Here is a 19,182-nt window from a genome sequence, read left to right as displayed (position 1 = left end):
TATTTAGCAGGTGTAAATTGTCATAGTTCCATTGACTTCAATGAAGCCATGCTGGCTTTCACCAGCTGTAGGTGAAAAGTCTTCCTCTAGAAGAGACTGGGGCATAGACAGTCTTGCCTAGCAGTCCCAGCTGGGCTGGTGTCCATATGTAAAGGATGGCCACAAAATGGTAATCCATGAGCAGGAGTTGAGGAATCGCTAGAGCCAGATTCAATAAGGAAGAGTCAGGGTCACAGTCAGGCCAGGTTTGGAGATCAGTGGTAGTATTGTACCAGGCTGGAATCAGAAAGCAAGAGTCAGGGTCAGGATAGGATGGAAGCTCAGAGATCAGAAAGCAAGGTGCCATCTGGAGTTGCAGTGGGCCAGAAGTCTGTATAGTTGCCCAGACCACTTCTTGGGGCACCATCCAGGGTTAAATAGTGCACTTGACCAATCAGAGGGCTGCAGAGTACCATCACTCAGTGGTTCTCAACCAACAGCCGCTTGTGGCCCAATCAGCACACAGCTCCGGCCTATGTGACATCCTCAGGGCCATACCGGTAGTATATATATTGTGTGGATGCAGCCCACATAACACACAGAGAGCTGCATATGCAGCCCACATTGGTAAATAGGTTGAGAACTACTGAGGTAGTACTTCCCACAGTGCCCACTCTCTACAGTGTTCCCTGGGTGTGACTGAGCCTGCCCCTCTAGTGACACAGTGGGAATGCCAGCCATCAGGCTCCACAGACCAGGGTTCTCGTCCCATGGATCCTTACATCCTCTCAGTGTCCCCAATCCTTTTCATTTACAGTCTGTTACTTGTAGTATGGGGTTAACCTTCCTTTACACTGTCAGAAAGGCCAGAAAGGTGGACTCGATTGAACGCTGGGCCTTTATTTCAGCTCTCAGTAAGTTTCTCTGCTCTTACTATACCTTAGGCCCAGATAAATCCATGAAAATCCTTCCTAGATTGAGGCTCTAAGATTCTTTGAGCCTTAGTGCTTTTTAAATTATGTGTTTCTATGTAATTATCTTTAGCCTCTTAGTGGTGATCTTTAGATGTCAATACCCTTGCTGGTGAATCTGTTCCTGAGTCTTAATTTTAACCACTCGTTTTGATCAGAGCAACTGTTGGGGATAATATATTGGTTCACAAATACCTGAGACATCTTCTTAGTCCTTTCCATGCACCAGTTTTTTGATAGTACACAGGCATGAGGATGCCTGGAAGAAGCCAACAGTATTTTGCCGGTTACGTTTCTCCCAGAAGAGCTGCACGTTGCACAGATTCCTTTAGTAAGCTTGCCCAAAGGATATGCCTACACAAAAGATGTTCCAATAGTGCAACAGATTTATTCCAGAAAAATGATAAGTAGCTATCTCAAATGTCAGCACTCAGGCTTGCAAAATGTAACTAAACACATGCATAAGATCAGCACATAAATCAGCACACTAAAACAGTTTTGTAAATATTTATGTACTCACGCTCGCTTCCTCTACCACCTCCTCTTAAATTTCCACTTGCGTTAGTTTATGGCTGGAAGTGTTCTTGGTTGTGTGCCTGACATATTGTTTAATTGCCTTCTGCTTTGTCTAGTATCATATATACCATAATCCTAAATCTTCATGGATTCCAGTTATCTTAAGAACTGGACACAAATATCCATTTAGATACAGGGACAGATTCTGTCTCAGATAAACCTTAGGAAATCTGGTCTACCTCCACCGACATCAGTTGTTATTAATCAAGATTGGGGCCCCCACCGTTCGTGACATTGCACAGACACAAAGAAAGAGACAGCTCTGGCCTTGAGAAGCGTACAAGCTAGAGCCCCAATAGCGCATGGGCAAACAGTTGTGCCCACACACAGCCCCACTGAAGGCAGAGGGGCTCTGCACAGGCTTAGCAAGGGAGGAGGGATAGCTCAGTTGTTTGAGCACTGGCCTGCTAAACCCAGGGTTGGGAGTTCAGTCCTTGAGGGGGCCATTTAGGGATCTAGGGCAAAAATCTGTCTGGGGATCGGTCCTGCTTTGAGCAGGGGGTTGGACTAGATGACCTCCTGAGGTCCCTTCCAACCCTGATATTCTACAATACACATGGCAGGATCAAGGCCTCAGAAGCCTATTATTATTATTTTATATTCATGTTTATTTCAGTAGTGCCTAAAGACCAACCAAGAATAGGGCCCCGTTGTGCTAGGCACAGTACAAACACAGAGGCCTGGTCTACACTGGGGAGGGTGTGTCGATATAAGATACGCAACTTGAGCTATGGGAATACCGTAGCTGAAGTCGACGTATCTTACTCTGACTTACCTCCCGTCCTCATGGCGCGGGATCGACGTCCGCGGCTCCCCCGTCGACTCCACTACCGCCGCTCACTCTGGTGGAGTTCAGGAGTTGACGGGGAGCGCGTTCAGGGATCGATATATCGTGTCTAGATGAGACGCGATATATCAATCCCCGATAAATCGATCGCTACCCGCCAATACGGCGGGTAGTCTGGACGTACCCAGAGTAGCAGCCAGTCCCTGCCCTGGAGAGTTTACAGATGGACACAGGGTGAGTGGAGGGGTAGAACACACTAGCAAAGTGAACCGTGTGATGGTAGCAAATGTCATGTTTGTGCCATGATTTATTTGTTTTAGGTAAGTTTAGATAGGAGGGGATCAGATAAATGGAAAGGAAGGAGGGTGAAGGAGAAAGGGCAGGGGAGAAAGAGGATAGACGGGGCAGGCGTGGAGTGAAGCTAAGATGAGACTGAGGGCAGGGGAGGGAAACGGTTGGAGCAATCAGCACAGGGCACAGGAAGTCCAGTCAAAACTGTAGAAAGTTCTCAGAATGTCAGGAGGTCCCTGTTTTGGCTGCTTCTGCAGCAGCTCTGGCTGGTTCCTCTCTGCAGTTCTCCCCCAAGGCCATATAGTGGGGAAGCAGGGAGGCACCATCGGGTCCTAGTGACCCCAGAACTGTGGGTGGTATTCTTCCCTACACAATTCTGGATCAGAGGGGTGCTGCAGGGAGAGGTGGCCCAGCTGGGCCCCATTTTACCCCATCCCCCAGTGTAGCAGTCATATTGACATACAGGATAGAGGCATACAATCAGATATGTACCATTTATATAGATATTAGAAGGTTTTATTGAGATATTGTAAATGATTGCCAGCTAACCATGTCTACCCGTTAAGTCATCATTACTGAAGTTACTGTTGCTCCTCTGTAACCACACCGAAATCTGGCCTACTCAGCTTTTATGACATTTATCCGCCAGTGTAACTGGGTGTGGATGTCCCCATGCCACTAGATGTAACAACTAGATGTAACAATTACTGGTTTATTTTCAAGTGCTCAAAGCAATTGTCTGTTCGGAGCCATGGATTCTTGAAAACGTGGACTGCCATATTCACGAGCTACTGACACCGCTACTGCTTATTTTTTTTCTTCACTCCATTCTCTAGTGGTTCTCAATTCCTTTTGGTCAGAGAAAAGGCCAAACAAATCATCTTGCAATCTAATGCAGCCCCACAATCCTTTGTAGTTACAAAGGATGGAGATTTTGAAGGCATGGGCTAATTAGTTATTTTTTGGCAATTTTAAGGATGAGTTGGCTTTTTGTGCTTGAAGGGGGGCTTTCTGGGTGAAGAGGCTGTTGTTGCTGGGTCTCGTCCATACTGTGCATGTGTCAGAAATATGTTACCTGTGCATCTTTATGTATCGTCACTGCAGCTTTTGGGAATCAATAGAAACTTTCTTTGTGAAAACACTTTACATGATGTTTACATTTCCATACTTTATTTGGAATTTGTAATGAGGGAACCTTCTACTTTATTGCTATTGAAATAGTTGCCTATATTTACTCAGGGTTGCATTTTCAGCATAGAGTGAAAGGGGGAAGTACTTCATCCACCTTTCATATGGATTTTCTGTGCATTTCCCGTACATCCGACTTGTTCAAATCATTGAATTTGTTATCAGGTTATTTATTTTTAATTCCCCCAGACACTGGGCTTAATTCTCATCTCACCTACAATGTTGTAAATCAGGAGTAAATCTGCTGAAGTCAGTGGAATCCCATAGGTAAGGACAGGGTAAGTGAAAGGAAAATCTAGTCCACCATTTTGAAAATGTTCCTATTGAATTGTAAAAGAGGACATGTCTCTTTCTAGGGATTGTATAGTCGGTGCTTCTTCCAATGATTATACTTAGAAAGAACCTTTAAGAGTTCATTATAGGTGTAATGGAGAAAATGGATTATTCATATTGATCAAATGTGATGCTTATCCTTGCTGAATCATATGGTTTGGTCCTTAATCTTCAATGTACATGATTAATAAAGATATGCTCTGTGATTTTGGAAATGCAGAACGGTTGCCATACAATGCTGACATTTCCACGGTATACTGAAGGTAATTAGTGATACCATAGCATTACATGGTATTCCTTGTTCTAAACACAAGAGGGCATGAATCACGATTCTGCTTTCATCTGTCTAAACTAATGTAAGCCAGGAGTGAAATGGAGAGTTGGCCTTGTGTAAAACTGAGACAAGTGAGAGCATTTGTGACAGAGCAAATACATCCCATCTGCTCTTGCTACCTTGTCCAGACAATGGCCAGGCCACTGACAAAAAGCTTCCTGGAATATATTCTCTCCAACTGTTTTATGGGTAGGGAACTCCACAGGAAGCTCTCAAAATCAGTGCACACACTGTTTTTGTCATAAGGTTCCCATGCGTTTCCTCTCCTGTGGACTTGCCTTGAATGAGGAATCCAGGGTTGGGCTCCGTGTTGAAACTTCCCTTTGAAAATGAAATTGCTTTGGTGGTATTGAAACTGAAAGTCTCTCTCTCTCTTTTTTTTGAACACCAAGTACTGTAAATGGGATTGTATTATCCAACAGTAGTGTATGAGATAATCCCATCCCCTGTCACTTTCTAACAGGATAATGTAAAAGGCATTCCACAGAGACAGAGAATAATAATTTGTTAATTCCCCTCAGTATTTCATGCTTCTCAGTAGTGCAGCTAATTTTCTCTGAGTACTTTATTAAAATTCACAATGATTTTGCAGTCCCACCCTAATAGCTCTCCACCAAGGCAGAGACTGTGAAGGTGAGAGCTGAGCGAGTGACACTATATTTTTCCTCCTCTTCTCCACAGACTGTATTATTCCAGCTTTCATCCCTTGAGGGCTGTCCAGATGATGAGAGTGGGCAAATTGCAGAATACTCAAGACATGTTTCCTCAAGCACTGGAGACCTTGAAGCAGGTCAGTGTTGCCTATTGTGTTCCTCCCCTCCCATATTCTCCATGAATCCTCCATATATTCCTCCCCTTCCAGCTCTGATTGCACCTTACTCTTCTGAATACCATTCCCCAGTCTTTCTCTCAGTGCCAGCTCCCCAAGTAATAACTGCAGAGTGTGGTGATGGGTCATGGTTGCTTCATGTTTCAAGTGCAGGCTTCCTTTAATATCAGTCATTTTTAATTACTAGTCAGTAGCACACGGTGCCATTAATCACCCCCTAACCTTGAATGGAAAACAGCTATTAAATTGGAGAAGGGTAAAAATATTTCAGTGCCTTACACTGTTCTTCCCCCTTCTTCTTATTTCTGATTATGCCCTGAGTTGTTCCTTGTCGGAGTGGGTGTGAAGGGTAAAAAAGGAGAAACTGGTAACGCTAAATGGCCAGATTCTTTCCTCCTCCTCCTCCTCCAGGGAAGGAAAAGTGGGTGCAATTCTAATGGGAACTGTGGGAGAAGAATAGCAATGGTTGCGCTGCATTCCCCACCCTCCCTGCTCCCAAACAGAAGCCCCTCCCCCCATTTCCACAGGTCTGGGGCTCTGTGAGTTGAGATCGGAGCTCAATTTGTTATAACACTTGCGTTTTCTTACAAGCCCACTTCAAATCAGTGAGCAGCTTCTGTTAATCTCTGCTGGTTTTTATCATTCCAATTCTTTCTCTCACTAGGATCTGTTTTGGCAGATGCTTCCTATCTAGTTATATGCCAGGTTTAAGTCGTCCCTGATGTGCCTGAACTGAGTTTATATTCACTTCCTTCCACCCCAGGCTCTGATCTGCCCTGCTATTATCTTACTATTATTACCATTTAAAAAATATTGAAGAAAACACACACACAGGCGATTTGTATCTCTGCTCCATGGCAGCTTTTGGGACGTTAGGTTATAAGTCATTTTCCATCCCAAGCCCCCAATAAGACTTGCTGCCCCAACGCCTCCTGGCTCCTACTTTGTATTATTGATGTCGCCCATTCAGAGTCAGGCCTGAAGGCGCTACACACAGCGAGGCCCTACCCCAGTCTCTCTCCCTATCTCCGGTATCTGACACCCTCTCCTCTTTTCCTCTGCTCATTGCCTCAGAAAGCCATCTGCTCCATCTTCTTGTCTTTTTGCTGCTAGGCTAGAGCGGGGCTCATCACTGACGCCAGACGAGGCTTTCTGTTCACATTGTATCACAAAACACAAGCGCCACACAGCACCTAATTGGTATGCTTTGCTACAAGGCAAGCTGAAGCAGCAGTTTCATTTTACACTCACTCCCATCATGTTCTTTGTGGGACTCGTGTTCATGTGAGACCTGGCGCTACCCAGACGCTGCTACCGTGTAGCCAAGCAAGCAGAAATAGCTGATGCTATACACAGAGGGCCCGAGTCGTCTCTCACTTACATTAGTCTGGAGTAACTCTGCTGAAGTCAGTGGAGATGCATTGTGTAAGTGGGAGGAGACTTGGGCCTAAAGAACATTTGCATCTCAGGGCTCTGTGGAATACTGGAAAATGTCAAGCCTTTTAATCAGCCTAAGCCATATATCAGTAAGGTTATGGCTCCATCAGACCAGGGGCAAGGACAGCCATTCTCACAGAGAAAGAAAGCCTATTCAGCATTCCCACATCCCTAGTATACACAGCCAGAGTCATGGCTTTTGGATGCATATGCACAGCTCCCATTGAAGTGAATGCGAGTCCCATGTAGGTATCTGGGCATTATATTTTCCCCAAGTGTGTAAGTTAGCAAATTAAAAGAAGTGATCCTCATGCCTGTCTGCCCCCAAATCATCACCTTCTGTGCTGTATAATCATTTACACTGAGCTCCAACTCCTTTCCCTCCAGTGCTCGTTGTACTCTTAAATGATAAATGATTCCTAAGAGATTCTTCACTCAATAGAAAATGTCATAGATTCAGATGATTGTTACTGAAACAAAGGAGCACAAGCTACACAGAATGAGGTGGGCTGGGGAGTGAGGGTGGCGGGGAGATCGGTAACGCAGGTAGCCTGTGAAGGGGACTAACAGGGCTGCTTTGTGCTACCTTGTTTCCCTGTGCAGCATCATAAGGGCAGGTCACATGCTGCTCTTAGTTTGAGGCAAGTTCTGACCCTCTTTTAGACTGACTGCATGGGACAACACCCATGTAAATCAGAGCAGAATGTGGCTTCTTATGCTAAATCCATCCCTGGTGTAACTCACATAAAGTTATACTGGGGCTGGATTTGGCCCTTTGCAATTAGATGTGTTAGAGTCCCTCCCTGTGTTCAGGAACTGCTATACTTTAGTCCTCTATTTAGTGCATTCCACCACTGAATAGCAGCCTTCCTGGAATGGTAGCCAGACTGATTTCAGTGTTAGTGTTCAGGAGAAAGATTTGATATAGGCAGAAGAAATTGGGATCTGAGTGAGATTCACATCACTCATGTAAATCCCATGTAATCTGATTTCCACGGCCACTACTCCAGCTTGTGGGTTGACAACCGCCTCTGCATCATGTGTGAAGTGTATTAAGACCCCTGAATACACAAATGTCATGCCCCTTCCCCTTGGCTTCCCCTATTGCTGCCTTCCATGTCAGCCTATGTCAGGCCACTACCAACCCCCCCTGCACCATTCATCTCTTGTATCTGCAGCTCCAAATTGGGCGTTAAATGATGCAAAGGACCTTGTGATGGCCCTCTACACCATAGTGAATTTCTGGCCGTAAGAATACATTAGATCCTCCAGTAGGAAATGGCCATATTACAGGGAGGCAATACTGTACTTCTGGAATACAATCTGAAACTGGCTCATTTTAACAAAGGCAAATTAATTAATTTTTTTATTGTTAATAGCTAGACCCTATACTGCTCATGATTTGGAAAAATGTGACCTCACTATGGAATTGTGGTATAGTAAAATATAGACTGTCCTTGTAGTGGAAAAGCTTCCACACGAAGTATGTGCACAAGAGTCCTGCCAAAAGGAGGATAGGGATTTAGAAATTTGGTCACACTGGCTAGCATACTCAAAAGAGGAGGACTGCACAGCTGTCAAGCCAGAATCTTTAGCCAGGTTCTTTGAATATTAACCTGATCCTGAACGGGTAATGTATGATGTAGTATATTAATGTTTTATTATAACTTTGCCTTACTAAAAAGTTTGAAAAAAAATGAACAAGGGAGAGTAAGATTATAGTTCAGTGACACCTTCGCCAGCAAATAGCTGTAGCTGAGCTGCAGATTGACTTTGAGGAGCCAGGAATGGTTCTAATAAATTGGCAATAATGGAAGTGCACTAGTGAGCTATCAGGAGGAAAGATACCTGAAGGAGCAGCACTGTCATATTAGGGCAACGGCGGAAGTGTGTGCCTAGAGCACATGGGAAACCTATGTCAAGGAGAGAGGTATGATTAACTTCTAGGGCACTAGTTGACCAAAGCATTAAAAACTGATTTAAATAGTAATCACCTATCACAGTTCAGGAAGGTAATTCCTCACCATTCGAAGCCTGTGCAGAGCTGGGCTTTGTTTGGGGAACTAAGTGGAGCAGGGGGCTGGAATTCACCTTCCATCCCATGGCTGTTCCATAGAGCTGCAGCACACTTCCTTCTTGGCTTGTATTCTATCCGGGGGGCTTGGATAATGGCCACCGCCCCATCGTTCCATGGTTTTGTGACACTTGAGGCCAGATGGCATGTGGCCTTTGACTGGCTGCACAAGGTAGGTTGGAGCAGTGAATGGCTGGGCAAAGTTCAGTCTCTGCATTTACCTGAGCACAGGAACTACTTGCTTCTGGGGCCTGTTGGGCAGTTAGAAGGCCTGGAAGAAAGGCCGGGGTCCCACCCAGCTCACTTACCCTGGAGGACAGAGCACATGGCATCCTACTAACAGGCGACACTACGTGGTTGGCTTCCCTGTGAACTGTGGATCTCTTCCTGAGAAGGTGCAGCTCAGTGAGCAGACCCTCAATGTGTATCTGGTCCTGCCCCCAGCATTCTATCCAGGCCGTTCTATTCAATGCAGAGTCCTCACTGCCTGGATGTTTTGCTCACGAGTCCCCTGTTACAGCACTAACCTGGCTCTCCACTCTCATGTGCTCATCACTATAAATGAGCAGGATCAATTTCTTCACTATAACCCCAGGAGCTGAGGTAGTGGCATGATGTTTATAAACATGCAAATAAGAAATTTTTAATTACACTATGATGACACATTATCCAGATGCTGAGCTGTGTCCTTTCCTAGCATAACCCAGCACCATTATTATCCTTTGGTAAGTGGAACAGAAAGCGGGGTAAATCCTCTCACCCCAGTTGCCATGCAACACCTGAGAAATGCCCCTTTATATAAACAGATTTTTGTTTTAGACCCTGCTTCCATTCTGTGTTAGTAACAGTAGCTGTGATTATTGTAAAATGAGGCTGAAAATATAAAGGCATTTGTTCTTCCTTTACCCTGTGTAACAAGCATTTGTTTTAATCAAGAGACACAGGCGAAACAAAAATAATTTCTCCAGTACACTGGCCTTCACATTGTACTACATCAGTGCAATGCAGTTTGCTTTCTTCTTTCATCATGATGGAGTGATGCGTCAATACATTTGCATACGGATACATGCATCTTTGATGTTCGGCACCTCATCCAATCCAGTGAAATCAGACACAAATGAATGTGCTGTGCTTTCATTTGCATTCACAGAGGCACATTCATACCAATCATCTAATGGGTTTTTATATTCTTGAGGGAGAAACTGTGTGGCTGATGACACCATGCCCTGTGTTGCAGCGGTACGATTACTGTAGTTCTTCATAATTAGATTTATTCCTTAAACCGAGAGGGAGACCACAAGATCCAGCCTCAGCTCTGTTACTTACTGTGGGAAGTCTGGGAAGCTTAAGAGAACAGGCTAGTGTTCTGAAAGAAGGAACTGCATTAGCTTTTCTGAGCTTCAGCTTGGTAGAAAATGTTTTACACTGAGTAAAAATCACCCCAGGATAGCAGGCCTGCACAAGGCTCTCAGCACCACTTAAACCCTCCAGTGGGTCCAGGGTTATGGTTTAAGATGTCATGGATAAATTTGCCATTAATTTTAATGGAACCAGGATAGGACGCTTAATGCAGGGTTTAATTGAGGCCTTCTGCAGTAAGGTGATGTTCACCCTGGAAAGACAAAATGAGAGAGATCAGATGCAATATTTGCCATCATAATGGTGAGGTGTCTGGGAGGGAAGAGAAGTGTTATGTTCATTAGTGGTGACTAGTGCTGGGCGAATGATTGGTTTTTTTAGTTTGCTGGCAGTTTCAAATCAAGGGGGAAGAAAGGTGGCTCGGGTTGAAGCAAAACTGAAAATCCCGACAAAAAATTGCAAATTGAAAAAGTCAATTTTGGATTAAGTGAAACAGGTCATTTGACCCAAAATGTTTTCTTTCCAGGCATTTTTAAAGGGCTAAATTCATAAAAGGCCAGGAGGCACTGCCCATGTTGTAATGCTTAGCACCATCATTAGGAACTCACCAGGGGAATGGGAGATATAGGTTTGAATCTCCACACTGGAGCAGGGATTGGAACCTAGGTTTCCCTCTTTCCAGGTAGGCATCCTAACCACCCCACTTTAGAGACCATCATGTTCCCAATGATTGCTGGGGTATGTTATACAGAGAGGAACCATTTCAAAAGGAGAGACTGAGAGCGCACTATCCCAGAATAGCGTATAAACCTGGTGGTTAGGGCACTCAACGGGGTGAGGAGAGACCTAGGTTCACATTCCTGCTCTAGATTTGAAGCCAGGTCTCCCACATCCCAGCTGAGAGCCTGACCGTTGGGCTAAAAATTAGATGGAAGGCACTCCGCCTTCCTCCCCATCTTTATATTGTGAATTTAGCCTGATTTTTTTTTCCAGACTGAAACTGGCAAATTCACAAATAGTTTTGGATCAACCAAAACTGCATTTTGTGGCAAATAAACTATTTGTCTGAAAAATTTTGCTCAGCTCTAGTAGTGACATAATTTCAAGGGAAGGTATATTATTAAAGATTATTTTTTTAACACAGGCATGCCCAGGTGCCTGGCTACCTAGCATGAACCCTGAGACCTAGGCATGCCCAGGTCTCCAGTCAGCTAGCATGGACACTGCAGTCTACAGCATTTGCTACCTATGAGGCCACACTGCTACTTTTCCAGGTAGAAAAATCCCTCACTGAGCCATTCTGCTCTGCACAGCCAGGATGACTCCTATATCACATGGGTGGCCATTAACCACACTTAACCTTTTGCATGCCTCTGTCAGATGAGGGCTGGTTTTTACTCTGGTAGTTTTTATATTTCTTTTCTGTGTATTTTAATACCTAGGGTTGTGTGACATGACAGAAATGTCCCACAACTTTGTTTAAATGTTTTTTTGACCTTCTCCCTAGAAGTGGCAAGTTAGTGAGGAAAACCTGGAATATTAGAACAGTTGACATATTTTTGCAGGGAAAATAATTATGCCCGAAAATGGGCACATGTAAACACAAGAATTTAGCAAAATATGGCCAGGTTTGAATTTCTATAACATAAGACAAGGCACAAATTGAGGATTTCAGATTTTATTTCAGATACTTTGGGCACCTGTACCAAGGCCGAAAATGTTTCCATGTTTCTATTTGACTTAGAAAGATATACTTTCCCTTTTTTACTGTCTGGCCCCAGTGATAGCTCACAGCCTACATAACACTCAGCAGAAATCTATGCACTTTGTGATTTGCTTTGTGATTGCTTTCAGAGTTCTTTATTCAACTCCCCCTCTCCCTACACACACAATTAAAATAGTTAATTGGAAGTAAATGTAAAGATAGTGATAGCAGGTATTTGCCTCCACTTGTCAACCTCTGAATGCTGGAAATAGAATATTATTGTTCTGTGTACTTTTTCATCACATCAGATAATATAAATTATTTCAATTCCAAATAAGGTTTCAGAACACTGTTTAAGAAAAGATTCTTCCCCAACAGCAGAATGATTGAAATCTGGTCTCTCAGACTTGAAAACCAGAGCAGGTATCTATCAGAAGCAGTATGAATGAATCTGGAAATGTCTTATGAGAAGTCATGGCCTTATTGTGACTTAAGATGGGGGCATTTCAGGAATTTCTAAGGCAGGGAATCACCAGCACAATAGAAAGGGAGCAGCAGAGTAGGTGGCATAGGCAAGTCGACATGTAGCTTGTGTTCCCTAGAGCAGTCACTCTCAGCCTTTCCAGACTACTGGACCCCCTTTCAGGAGTCTGATTTGTCTTGCGTACCCCCAAATTTCACCTCACTTAAAAACTACTTGCTTACAAAATCAGACATAAAAATTAAGACGTGTCATCACACACTTACTGAAAAATGGCTTACTTTCTCATTTTTACAACATAATTATAAAATAAATTAATTGGAATATACTGTACTTACATTTCAATGTATAGTTTATAGAGCAGTAGAAACAAGTCGTCGTCTGTATGAAATTTTAGTTTGCACTGACTTCACTAGTGCGTTTTATCTAGCTTGTCATAAAACTAGGCCAATATCTAGATGAGTTGATGTACCTCTGCATACCCCAGGTTGAGAATCACTGCCCTAAAGTGAAGCTGCAGATGTGAACTTGAAGGTAAGAGATGGTGAACTAACTTGTCCCTTTTCCTGTCTCTCCTCAAGGCTTATAACATTATGAAAGTAACCCACGGAGCAGATCACAGCCTGGTACAAGACCTGATGAAACTTAAGGAACAGTGTGAGGCTGACATGCGAGCACAGTAAGGATGATCTCAGGCTGGAAAACTAACATTCCGGGGGAAAGGAAAGCAAATCTTTTTTGTAGTGACATTCTATGACCTGAGCCAAAGCCCTCTGAATCCATTGGAATGACTCCGATTGAGTTTGGTAGGCTTTGGATCAGGCCCTATTTCCTTTGCTAAAATGTTTAATGTTTATTAGCTTTGCTGTTCTGCAGTGTGATTTTCCTCACTGAATTCAAATGTGGAGGACTACAGGCCATTTTCAGAGGGAGTCTGCTCTCTGGGAAGCAGCATAGTAGCAAATAAGTCTTAGCAATTGATGTTCAAATTATATGTTGGTAATAAAAAACCATACCTGTATACAGAATGCTGCTGTGCACAAATCAGCATCTTCTCTGGCTGTGTATGAGGTGTTTAAATGGTCCCTCTCTATGTTTATTTTTCAATAAATGGGCTTGAACCAAAAGTCCAGGTTCAAATGTCTCTGGACATAGGAAGAGTTTGAAATCCAAAGTCAGACTCAGCGAGTATTGTCTCACCATTCTTTTGGTTTCCTTCTCACACTCTGAACTGAGTGCTTCTTTCCAGGTTGCTCTTCATGTGTAGAATGATCTCTGAATCCCAGCTTGTCAAATCACCACTGTCCTCTGTGCTTATTCAAATCCCTCTGTGCCACAATTTGTGAATTCATAATTAAAGAGTAAATATATAGTCACAGAGCCTCATCTCTTGTAGATCCATGTAGCACCACTTAAGTCAATGGCCAACTGACTATGCAAGTTTACACCGGCTGAGGATATGGCCCCCAGATACATAATCAATAGATATATAGAAAACATAAATTATTCCCTCCCCTTGATTTCCCAGCATATCCTTCTGAAGGCCTGATTCAAAGCCCATGGAAATCAATGGAAAGACTTCTGAGGAGCTGTAAGCTTTTCAAGGCAGTACCTCTCTCTAGTTTGTGTCTTGAATGGGGCCCAGCACATGTATAGCACTTCCCGATAATATAACAATATCTATATTTTACAAATGTCTCCTGTCTTTATAATGGACTAAACCGAAGCATTGGATCAGAACATGGCTAAATTTAAGAGTGTTTGAAATTCTGGTCTGAATTTTGCCCCCATCTCTGTTTTCTTTATGATTGTGGAGTTCCTCAGTTCCAACTGCTTTAAAAATGACCTCAGAGACCTCTCCAGATGAGTGATCCTTTTGCCTTCTGCTCTAGATCCACATACACAGCTTTTAGGGGCTGTGCACGAAACTCCCTCAAGATCTGTGGCTGTGATACACGGTCAGTTACAGACCAAGGCAGAGCAAGAAGACTGTGGATTATCAATTTGCTGCCAGGCCGATTTATATATGGCGAGAGAAAATGAGGAGCACGGATCAAACTCACTGATAGCGCAGGAGCCATGCATTTTCAATGTGGGAGGGGAAGGAAGGAAAGGACCAATGTAATCCTACTCCTAGTAGCAGCCAGTAGGGAGGCAGGTGGGGGGGGAAAGGCCCTTCCCCTTGCAACAGCCAGTAGTGGCTGGGATCAGGGGAGTCAGGAAAACAGAGGAGCTCACTCCCTGCCAGTAGAGAACCAAGCAAAGGAAAACCTTTCCCTCCTTTCCATGCAGGGGAGAAGGAGGTGGAAAAGAGCTGAGGAGATGCTCTTCCCTGTGCCTTACAAAGTTACTGCAACCCCTCCTTCTCCTAGATTGGACACACCTGATCTGAGCTGAGATTGACTTCGCAAAAATCTCTCTGACGCTCTATGCAGGGTTCCAGCACCAGACATCATATTGATCCAACAGACGAGCCCTGCATTCTCACACAGGGTCCCAGATTCTGAATATAAGACACTTCGTTGGGTTATCACAATGTTTTGATATGGGGGCTCTTTACAAAGTCATTCTGCGATGAAGTGGCTTTTCTTAAAGGTTGAACTGTACTGCCTTAGACCGTAATTCAGACTTTGTATGAGGTCAATGCAGTTCCATTATGGAGAAACTTCACCCATTATCTCCATTTTTCTCTCACCAGTTGTATGTTCTTGTCGGTGGGTGGGCTTAAGAACAGCTACAGCTTCCTGGCTTTCAGTGGAGTTGCGCTTGCTTACACTAAGCCTGAATTTGAACTTTTTGATGCAGAGGCTAATAGGTTTCAGCTCATGTTTCTGTTAGATATATTAGCTCCTTGAGGACCTCTTGTGTTAACTGTTAACAATGTATTTAATTTCTAGAATAAACTGAAAAGTTTAACATTAAAGTAATTAAATACATCCAGTGTGTACACAATAGCTCTCTTCTTTTTTCTTTCAGACCAAGAGTAAAGATTTTCAAAAGCACTTAAGTCCCATTTTCAAAAGTGATTTAGGCACTTAGTCCACATTCCGTTGTCTTTCAGTGACATTTAGGCTTCTAAATGCCCATGTCACTTTTGAAATGGGACTTAGGAGCCCAAGTCATTTAGGTGCTTTAGAAAATGTTACCTTAGGTCACTTCTGTAAGTCTGTTCTATCTAACATGGTTCAAATCTGTCCTGTGCAACGAGCCGCTCAGCAGGCAAACTAGTTTCTCAGGCTGAGTCTCAAGCTGTCCTTGCCCAAATTAGAACAGACGGGGGCTACTGTAACTTACGAGAGCTGGCTATGGTCCCTAAAGGAGCATATGCCAGCTGTAAACTGGCAGAATGGAACTGTATTGTGCCCTGCCTTGATATATAATTTCCCTCTCCGCAACACCTCATAGACTGGGGATTGGCAACTCTACACCAGCTGAGAATTCACAGCCTGGCAGGTGCAATGAGATTCTGTCCCCTTTGCACAACTCAGGCAGGACAAAGGGACCAGCGAGTCTGGCCTTATACATTTTGCTTTTCCTACAAATCTATTAATTGTAAGCATACTTCAATACTTAGTTCATATTTCTTTAAGCAGCAACTACGCTCCTTCCCTCCACCCACCCAAAATTCTCTGCTGGTGTGGTTGCACGTCAGTGTGCAGAGAGCCATTTAGGACATAAGGATGGTGCTGAATTAAGAGATCATTTCACACAGCGCTCACTGGGGAGAGAAGAGCGTTTCTTGGAGCGCACGCATTCCATTTTCCCCAAGCTCGTCAGCAAGTCAGCTGTTATTGCCAGTGCTGCCAACTTTAATTTTTAACACAGAAACAAATGTTAACAAAGCCAGATGTTTACAAGGAGCATTTAAACCGAAAAAATTTCAAGGCTTTGAAAACATCACTTAAGGTGGGTCATTCCTCACTAATAATTTCTTGTGGCTACTGTAGACGTGACTGTCATTTAATTAATCTATAGTCATTGTAAAGTCAGGTTTTTCACACCAGTAACCTGACACCACTAATTACTAAGAGATGAGAACACATTTAAAGTGAAAATGAACACTCTGGGCATAATTTATAGGCATGGCACATGACTGCCAACGTTGGGAAAGTTCGCCTGTCAAGACGTTTGAATTTGTTCCAGAGTATGAAGCATCCACTTGCCCGGCAGTAATATTCAAAATGCAGAGCATTTCTGGAGTGCATAGCAGGACACGAGGCCACAGGCCAAGTTGCTTCAACCTCCCAAGAAGTGCAATAATCCCCACAGAAATTCATAGCTTCGTGGGGTTTTAGTACTATGATGAACAGGAAATTATATGGGGAAAAGGTCAGACGTAGGTATTTACAGGGATTAGTGACAGAGAGCAATGGCATCACTGACAGCCAATCAGAATAGGCCAGATGTACCCAGAGTTCCAGATCTATTTCATGGTTGTAAAGTGACGCTGCCATGTTAAAAAGCGCATGGTGTTATATAAAAATGAGCTTTACCTGTGTTGCTAACACTTTATATATGTAAAACTGAAAGGCTTGTCAGAATCTGAGGGGGGGTGAGCCTGCTATATCTTATATAGTATGTGCTGGGTGAGTGCATTCCAGCTGTCGTGCATTCACACTCATGTGCATTCTGCAGATGCGCCAGCACTCCCCTTCTGTGTTCCAAGCCACTCCCATGCACCTGGGGACCACAGCCAGGCATGTGGGCATGTTTGATATTGTGGAATGGCATGGATGGGGGAAAGACAGCATTATGCTGAATCCTTCACAGCAAAATGGCTACATAGCAGGAAATAGGCTAAAAAAGTGTTAGGCTTACTGTGGAGCAGGCATGAGGCATATGCTCCAGCACATGTGGGCCTAAACTGGAGCCCACTGAAAGCAATAGAAAAATGCCCATTGACTTTAATAGGCTTTGACTCCGGCCCTAGAATCAGGATGCCACTGCTGCAGCAGTACTCATACAGCGTCTACACTCCATGCATTGTTCCAGCCACACTTCCTTAGTGCAGGAATGTAGTAGTAGCTTTTCATTCCTTATTATTTGTATAATGCTTACATGTCTCTCTGACTGAACAATGAAAATAGCTCAGTTTTATACTGTGATTAATTTGAGCAAGCGTATTGTCAAGCTTAAAATGAACAACAGTGTTGTGCCTAAAACTTCCAGAAGCTTTATAGCGCAAGCTTTGCAAAATTAAGCTGCAACTTGTGGTCAAAAGACACCTGCAGCCAGACAGCATTTTATGCTGATTCCTATATGGTAAAAATAAGTCATGCCCACGGGTTTGGCTTATTAAAACCACTTTTGAAATGTGTAATTAAGAGACGCTGCAGCCAAAGAACTGATTCCTATGTGGTTTTGATGGGCTAGGCCTTCAGGCCTAGGTCATCAAAATAACCTTAGCCACAATCAAGACAATCTCCCATTTGGAGGTAAGTGATGTCCTTGTAACTTAAAAAAATTAAAGAACATTTAGCTATTAGGAAAACCACAGTTGAGACAATGGGCTATCTGGACATAAGTTATTTCCTTGTGCATAACTTATAAAACTAAAACAACAATTGGCTACAAGAAAATAAGTAAGTATAAATTATACAGCCAAAGTGAAGATCTGGCCTAACCTGATTGGTTGACCTGTTTCAAAACACGGTGGGCAGATGAGATTAAATGTGTAGAGCCTCAGGTGTGTGTGTGTGTGTCTTGGTCTTAAGAGGTTATTCTCTTTGATTGGTCTGACCCCCCACCCCCTGAACCGAGGAAACCTGACTCACACCGACTAGCTGTACCTGGCCAGTGCAAAGAGGGGTTGACTGAAAGGTAACATATTCTCGGTAGGGTAAGGTTTTAAAGTAAAAGTCTGGTTGCATGTAGAATAAGGTAACAGAGTAAAGAAGTCTGGGTTGCTCGAGCTGATTTGATCTCAAGTTGTACTGACACTATAGTATTAAGAATGGTAGTGTCGGGATAATTTGATCTCAGATTATATTAATGCTGCAGTTTTAAAAATAGTAGTAAAAGTTTAATACTAGTGTTAAGTTGTTTAGAAATAATAGAAAGTTGTTTATCAATTTATAATATCTTTGTTTGTACTTATGGTTACTGAGGGTAGGACTAGAACTTTGTAAGGTTAATAGTTAATGAGTAATAATAGCTTTGCATGTACTTGTGCCTGTCATCAGTAAAAACTGCCAATGTTAAGAACATACTTTTATAGTAATAAGTAGCTAATGCATAATATTACCTGTACTTGTGCTTGTTTGCAATATAATTTGTCATTTATATTAATTCTTATTCAATGCTGGTCTTTAATTTTTCTTTCCTTATTCTGTCTGTGTTGTATTTATAGTCATAAGTCATTAAAAGCCTGTCTTAAGGAATAATCGGTAGTTTTAATTTCTTTATACAGACACCACTTGACCTCATTACATCTGTGTTGGGTGGTGGGAAGCAGTGATCATCCAGAGCCCCATCTGGGCCCTGATGTGTGTCTCCTTCTTCCTATATCTCTGCATATATGTGTTTTATAGTCAGTTGCTGAGCAATTTCACTTTGAAGTTCACATGCACAGCACTAGAGTTACCAACAAAGCAAGGCATGTTGTTGCTGTTATTTTTCTTTTGCAGTTTCAATTCCAGCCTATTTTCTTCAAACATATTTTCTGACATATGAGTTTTCAGAGAGCCTGGAAAATTAGAAGGTGCAGTAACGTGAGCTAAACGGGGACAAAAAGATGCTGGACAACAATTGAAATTTCAAATCAAGATAATTTTTTAAATCATCTGTAACTCAAAACCAGTTTGCATTTTCTTCAGTCTGCGGTGAACCAGCTAAGCAG

General features: G+C 43.1%; 1 protein-coding gene across 8 annotated transcripts in view; it reads left to right on the top strand.

The window, feature by feature from the left end:
- SMYD3 (SET and MYND domain containing 3) overlaps positions 1-18,727 on the top strand; it is a 642,972-nt gene extending 624,245 nt beyond the window's left edge. For all 8 annotated transcript variants that reach the window (XM_045009344.1, XM_045009337.1, XM_045009341.1 and 5 more), the window contains 2 exons: positions 5,141-5,249; positions 12,926-18,727. In XM_045009344.1, the coding sequence (XP_044865279.1) occupies positions 5,141-5,249; positions 12,926-13,027 (211 nt within the window). In that variant the 3' untranslated portion in view covers positions 13,028-18,727. The remainder of the gene's footprint in view (positions 1-5,140; positions 5,250-12,925) is intronic.
- Positions 18,728-19,182: the final 455 nt, after the last annotated feature.

The sequence above is a fragment of the Mauremys mutica genome, chromosome 3 (genome assembly GCF_020497125.1).
Source record: "Mauremys mutica isolate MM-2020 ecotype Southern chromosome 3, ASM2049712v1, whole genome shotgun sequence".
NCBI lineage: Eukaryota > Metazoa > Chordata > Testudines > Geoemydidae > Mauremys > Mauremys mutica.
Note: the sequence above shows the minus strand (reverse complement) of the source record. Positions and strands in the feature narration are given on the sequence as shown.